This window comes from Parasteatoda tepidariorum, chromosome 2 (genome assembly GCF_043381705.1).
Source record: "Parasteatoda tepidariorum isolate YZ-2023 chromosome 2, CAS_Ptep_4.0, whole genome shotgun sequence".
Taxonomy (NCBI): Eukaryota; Metazoa; Arthropoda; class Arachnida; order Araneae; family Theridiidae; genus Parasteatoda; species Parasteatoda tepidariorum.
The window spans coordinates 102,747,228-102,754,689 of record NC_092205.1 but is presented as its reverse complement, the minus strand read 5'-3'; the positions used below and the strand labels follow the sequence as shown (position 1 = coordinate 102,754,689).

The following is a 7,462-nucleotide window of genomic DNA, read 5'->3' as shown; positions in this document are numbered from 1 at the left end:
TAATCACTTCTGGATTCTTTGTTATTATCTCCGGCTGAGGTGGGGAATCAAATGATGAAGTACTATTTTCTGGTCTATTTTCAATCTTAGCTGGCTTTTTCCTCTTCCTCTTTTTAGCAGGAGGTCCGGTGCGCGGTGTTGCATTCAGAATCCGTGGGCTCCGTTTTTTCTACCGCAGGGGTAGGGGTGGTCTCGGGAACTATTTCCTTCAGTTCGGTCTCTGGTTGATTTTTTAGTTGTCTCATTTTTTCTCTGCAGACTAGTCTAGCAGTATTCGCAAGTCTTTTGAAATGATCGTAGATTTGTCCATAGTCACAAGTTTTAATGAAATCAAAAATCACATTTCCATGGGAAATCAGTTCGTCGATAGAAAATTTGGAGTAGAACTCTTTCAGGTCGATGGCTGAGTCAGATGGTTGGAAACTCGGTGGAACATTGATAGCTGCTAAGGCTTCCTCGAATGATGAGTATTCAATAACATCGATTAGTTCATCATCTGATTTCATTTCTGGAGTTTTAGGGCGGCTAGGTGGTAACACCTTTCCGCCTCGAGCAGTTCTTAAGGGCATAATTTTGGAGCAAAATAAAACACGTGTTGTCTCTATCACACGGTACTGGTCTCATCACAGGCTGAGCAAAGTGGGCACCAATCTACACACTGACCACAGACAGTGACTTCGGTGCTCTCCTGAGAACCGTGTGATCCCGTTAGTGAGAAAAAGAGAACTTGAATAATGCCTCTTTCACTAGAAATTATATTTTATCCAATCAAATTCTAATCTCCTTTAATGGCAATTGAAAATGCGCAAATCGAAGACAAAGAGAATGACTCTTCAGAAAACAACCTCAAAGATATTGATTGCATGGTGATTGATGTAATTGATCAAACAAACAGAAGTGAAATTGAAAGCAAACAGAACGACCATAAAATGTGTGGTGGAGCGCCATCTTCTACTCTTATGTTTACTTCTAAAACTTTGAAAATACAGAGCGTAGCTCGTCATTCTTTTTAAATAATACTCAATCATTGCTACTTGATATTTATAATGGAAGTGCTAATTTGTATTTATAGACTTTAAAGAACCAAATCTAAAATGTCTAGTCGCCCAAACTCTAGTCGAAATCATCCGAAAAGTATGTACAGTTCTTTACCAAGCGCAAGTAAAATTTATGTGAGTACTACAAAACCAAAACAGAAAAATATTCATAGTGCTAAAAGAAAACGTAAAAAAAGTGAACATGAGAATAGTATCGTTGAGAGTATTGCTAGTGATGAAACTTTGATTTCTTTAACAACTCCAATAATATCATCTTCTCAATTAGGTTTGAAAGCCATAGATTCACCTCAAAATATTACAAACAAGTTTAGTAATTCTTTGTCAAAGGAGGAATGGGTTGAAAAAATTGCCCAATTTGATGAAAGTGACAGTGATTCTTACACCCATGACGATAAAGTAAGAGTTGTAAACACTTATTTTGACGTTTGCATTGAAAGCGACGAAGATCATGGAGCACCTTTTCACGAACCTAAGGAATTATCCAAAAAGTCCAATGATGATAATAAAATTGATGATCCAATTGATGATGAAAGTACACAAATAAACACTCCAAGTCTCACACACAAATCTGATCCTGAAAACTATTTAATAACTGAGGAGTTGTCAAAATCAGTTGAAAATATTGTGATTGAAAAACCTGCAATTGAAACAAATGTTAAAAACATACTGAATGATTCTAACTCTGCATGCCTTATACAAACAGTAAATGATAATGGTCAAAAATCAATTTCAAAGGAATCAAACTCAATAATTTTAAATAATAAATGCTCCGAAGAGGACGGTCTTACTGTGAGGGATGATGTGTTGGAAAGAAATGGGTCTCAAATTGATCCTAACATCTCTCAAATATCAGATTGTAAAAATGTTAATTCTGATTCTTGTAATAATTTAAAAAAAGAAAAAAGTTTAATTGTTGAAAATGACGAAAAAAAATCGCATTCACACGATGAGAAGCCAGAGAATATTGTTGAGTTAGATGAAAAACTTATTGATCCACATATTCCAAAAGTCCCATATAAAACTGAAAGTGCTATGAATGCAACAATGACTTTTCCCAGTAACCTTGATACTGATGAAATAATGACGTGTAGTCTTGATAGAGATGAAACAATGCTTCTGAATGAATGCCTGGAGCAAGATAGTTGTACGGAGAGTGAACTTATAGATTTAAATAATATATCAGATCATTGTAGTAATGATGAAACTAAAGGAGAATCAAAGGATAAATATTTAGAATCAAATACTATAATTGAATTATTTCCTATGAAGCGTTCCATTTCTTTACCGGAAGGCTTACAGGCACTGAGAGAACATTTTCATGCAGGCTCTAATATTACTTCAGATAAAGCAACTATTACGTCTGATTTATTTACAGTAGATAGTGTTAAACCTATGAAGTGCCTTAAAGAAGATCATACATTTAGAGGTAGTAGCACCGTCGCATCTGGAGAAGATGTGCCAATAGTTGATATTTTGCCCACTTTAACAATGTTAAAAGCTAAGATGAGGTAGTAATTCTTTGAAAATAATTGATGTGCTTGCCCTTTAAAATCAATTTTATTTCTCTTTAATTTCTTAGTTTAGTGTAGCCACTATTACATGGATAATTTAATTTGGCATTGTGGATTTCTGCACTCATTCTCTGAACTATAATTGCTGAGGGTCTGAAAATTTACACACAATTTGTGAAAATTATATTAGAAAATCAACACAAAAATATGATAAAGTAAGAAAATATTTTCAAAAATTGTCACTTCAAATAAAAATCATTTATGACAGGTAAATTTCTGTATATTTTTAACCGTCTAAAAAAGTTAATTTTGCTATTGTAAAATTGAGGGCTTATAATTGTATTCAAATTTAAAAATCATTGTCCATAGTTAAATTTCAACTTGAATTTAATAAAAACATGCATTTTTCCTTTACTGTGGCAATTTTGGTTTCACATTATGCAAAAGCTTATTTTTAACATTGTTCTATTCAACTTTTTCACAAATCATTCTACCACTAATCCATTTTGGCTTACTATCGGTCTGCAACGTATGATAGCACCCAATCATGTTACATGTTTAATGAAATACTTGAGAGTCTGCATGTACGTTTACTGAGCTGTGTTTGGTGAGATTATTGCACTCTCATGTGCAACTCTGCTGCATTTTGCAAGGTATTCTCAATTCCAAACACCATTTTCCACTCACTGAAATCAAACAGAAAAACTTGATCTTTTTATAGTGGCTAATAAAATGGAGAAAAGAATTCTTTGTCTGAAACTAGTTATTTTATCATAGTCATGTAAAGTCTTTGAAAACTATTTTGCATTTTGTTAATGTATAAAGGACTGAAAAATATATTTTGAGTGCTTAAAAGGTACTTTAAAGGTGCTTGTTTTTTGTTGAGAGATTTGGCTACGCACCGTGCATAATTTGCCCTTCAATCGGCTTTTTATGGTGTTTGCCTGAAACAGATTTGTTGAATGTTTACAACTGTTGTTTGTTTACTTCTTTAGCATAAATTAAGTTGTTAAAGAAATCAATTTTTTAATTATAAAATGCAAATTTTCAACTTATTAAAATTAATTTTTAAACTAAAACCTGATTTTCTACATTAGAACATCTTTATAACGCAAACCTTGAAACAAGATTCACGGATATTTCCATGTTGTGATCTATCGCGCCAACTATTAGCTCCAAGGTCCCGAATAGATTTTAAACTTCAGAATTTTTTTAATGAAAGCATGTAGATGCTTGCCCAGGTGTGGCTACGAATTATACCTTTTGAGTTGGTCCCTTTCTGTCAGGGTTGGCAAGTTTTTGACACATGACGGTTTTTACCGTCATGTCAAAAACCCCTCTGTCAAAAACTGTCAAAAACCCATAGTTTTGGTAAAACTGTATTTTTATTTGAGTTTAACTGCTTATAATTTAAAATTAATTAATTTTTGGGCAATAAAATTAGAAAAAAAGTTGTTAAAAGATATTTAAGAACAGATTCTTGCATTTTCCCAACATGATTATATCAAAACATACTATTTGAAGTAAAATATTAGGATACTAAACAAAATTTTCAACATTTCCAAGCATCATTTTGTTTGGCATATTACATTACTGAAGAATGTCAAGTCATTCTTGACTTAGAGTTTGTTAGTAGTTACAAGTTTTGAAAGTTTTGTTTAGCTTATTTCTAATATTTAAGAAATGCCAAATTTTAAATTCTTCTTTTTAGTTCTTGAATTTATTAACAGTTTCAAGCTTTTTTGTTTGTTTGTTTGTTTGTTTATTTCTAACAATTAAGTGCAAAATTTTGAATCCTTTGCATATCAAGCTATAATGATAAAAGTAAGTATCACTATTTTCGATAAGTTTATTACAATATTTCCATATGAATGTATATCCTTCAATAAGAATACACGTATATAGTTGCAAAATTAATAGCAATCATTTACAACATTCATTTATAAAGGCAATTATGTGAAAATAATATATTGTCCGCTATATGCCGTAAATGAAAGAAAACAGTAGGTTTTTGACGGTTTTTACCACTGTCATGTCAAAAACCAGTTTTTGATGACAAAAACCCAACCCTGCTTTCTGTGTTATTTTTTTTAGTTTGCTCGCTGGCCACTGCCCCCGGAAGTTGCCCAGACTTGGCAATTTTTCTGCCACGATACGGAAATCTGCCCCATGATTCTTTGAGTTACGTAGAAATTTGTATTATATATATATAATTTCCCATATTAGAAAACTTAGTTACTTAACGTGGCTTTGTATATCTGGTACACATCAATAAGGCTTTAATTAGATTTTGAAATAAAAATAATATAAAACATAAAAATATACTCTTACGTATATTTTAGTTATAGAAAATTTTTTAGTTATCTGACGCATTAAAGCTAAAGACAACAACTTAGAGTCTGCTTTAAAGATTGTAGCTAGTATTAATGTTATTTATGTTGAATTGTGTTATCTTATACTGCATTATTTTATTTCACCAAATGCTATAACCTAATTCTTAAAATGAATTTAAAGAAATATCTATTAGTTACTTATATGAAGGTGGCTTTAAATTTGCACTATCATGTTTTTTTTATTTTTTTTTATACTACTGTCCTGCTATCAAAGAAAGCATAGCACCTATTTTTGCTCACATATCAGTTTAAAAAATTTTTCATAATAGCTTCAATACAAAAAGATTTTTTTAAAAAAAAAAAACACTAATACAAAAGTTTTTTATTACAAAAAGAAATTAACTATGGCATGAAACAATTATATCTACCATATACAGGGTATCTGCCCGCCTGGAAAGTCATGAGAAATCAGGGAAATTCATAAATTTTGGTATTGAACAAAATTTGTCATGATTTTAACTATTTTTTAAAAAAAATCATGAGAAGTCATGGATTTAGGTCGCAATTTTTGAAATAAAATTTATCCCCCCCCCCATTTCATGGTGTTCCGAATATTTGAATTTGTAACAAAATCCCAACTCACAGTCATATTTTATTAAAATATAAAATGTTTTTATCCTGTTCTTTAAAAATTATGGTGTTCTTTCAAAAAAAGAAAGAAAAAACATCATTTCTAGAAGGAATTATCTGTTTAACTTCTGTGATTTCAGAATTTTTGTTATTATTTATTTATTTTTATTTTATCAATTTAAATTTTGGCGATTTTTTTTAATTCCGAAAGGAGAACAGAAAATCAGGAGTATTTCTTTCCTTTTCGATGAACACGAGAAATATCTTTAGAATATAATTCTGAAGAAGAAAAAAAATAATTTGCTTTTGTATTTTTTTCAGCTATTTTATTGCTTTAACTCTTTCAGGGGTCAGTCTAGGTTTTTATGAGAGGTACCTATTTTGTGAAAATTTAGACATAATTTGCAAAAATTAAAAATTATGTTAAAAAATCAACACAAAAATATGGTAAAGTAAGAAGATATTTTCAAAAATTGTTACTACAAAAAAAAAGTATTTATGACAGGTAAATACCTATAAATTTTTCCCCAAATTTTGCTATTGTAAAATTTTTGGCTTAAAATTGTATCCGAATTTAAAAATCCATAAAAGTCATTGTCCATTGTTAAATTTCAACTTGAATTTTTTTAAAAAAGACATGCATTTAACAGTACTTGCACTTCAAGTTATTATTATTATGAGAACATTTTTCATGGGGTCATATAGAAAAAAGTTTCACGGAGAAAAAAATGTTTCATAAAAAAATGAAGGTCTGTTAGAATAAATTTAGAGCAATGTTCGAATGTTTAGAATAATGTTGAAAGTTCAACTTCCTGTAAAATTTACAGAGGGAGCGTCTTGTTGCTTAATTTTTAAAAAATCTCGCTATAATTATACTATAATAGGCTTACTATACTGTACTATCTGCTCAAGAACGTGCTACCTATTTGTACATGCGGAATTAACCCGGTATTTATCGTTTCTTAGGGGAATACAAAAACAAAATTTTAAGAGGCGAGGAGGAGAATCTTCTTTTTTAAAAGTATTTTGTGAAACTACTGCAAGTTGAATTTGTGAAGGTACTGCTAAACGGTAGTAAATTTGCCCTGGACAGATCCCTGGGTCTCAAAAATTAATTCTTATTCTTGATACTGCTGGATGATTACTTAAGTTGTGCACTTGAGCTATCGGCTCTATTTCAGAGTGGACTTCGAAGACACAATGCACAAACCGGTTAAATACAGTCTGTACAGCATAACTGGAAATGAATTCACCTTGTTTCAAAAGGCAAGTTTTTGGTCAAAATTTATGTTTGAAGTTGCAAGAGTTAAAAATTAGAGTGATAAAGCTGCATTTGAACGATTGGCAATATTTCAGAGGGGGGTTCAGAAAACTTGGTATGCAATCTGATTAAACACCCAATCTTTACCGAATTACTGGAAATAACTACAAACATTTTCACCTAGAGCTGTGGTGGCTCAGGGAATAGAGCATTCGCCTCTTAATAGGTTCCAATCCCAGCAAATGGATGGTTGATACAAATTTCACACCCGGGTCATACCGGTTGCGAGCTGGCAAAAAGTATCCTCAGTGGTATGTGATCATGGGTTAGAGTCCCCTTATCATCAAGCTAACCATGCGAGGTTTTCCTCTCCGTGCAATGCAAATGCAGGTTAGTTCCATCAAAAAGTCCGCCACGAAAGCAAATTTCTCCCAATACTTGATTCAGGAGTTCCCTTGTTTTCTGGATTAGGATCAAAAAGACAAGTCCACGAAATTGAACATTGGCAGTCATAAAAACAGAATTAGGTCGGCTGCTCAACGGCGGTTATAAAATTTTTTCACCTTGGTCAAAATGACAAGTTCTGACAGTAGAAAATAGAGTTAACAAGAGAACCGCATGTTTTGATTTAGCACTAGAGTTATATTGATCTATCTGTCCATGATATTT

The 7,462-nt window shown here is 31.7% G+C and overlaps 1 protein-coding gene across 1 annotated transcript in view; it reads left to right on the top strand.

Moving 5' to 3' along the window:
* Positions 1–1,082: 1,082 nt before the first annotated feature.
* LOC107443026 (Inositol-3-phosphate synthase) overlaps positions 1,083–7,462 on the top strand; it is a gene marked incomplete at its 5' end in the record, with an annotated part of 42,797 nt that continues 36,417 nt past the window's right edge. The window contains 1 exon segment of the mRNA XM_043056330.2: positions 1,083–2,566. Within this exon segment, the coding sequence (XP_042912264.1) occupies positions 1,095–2,566 (1,472 nt within the window).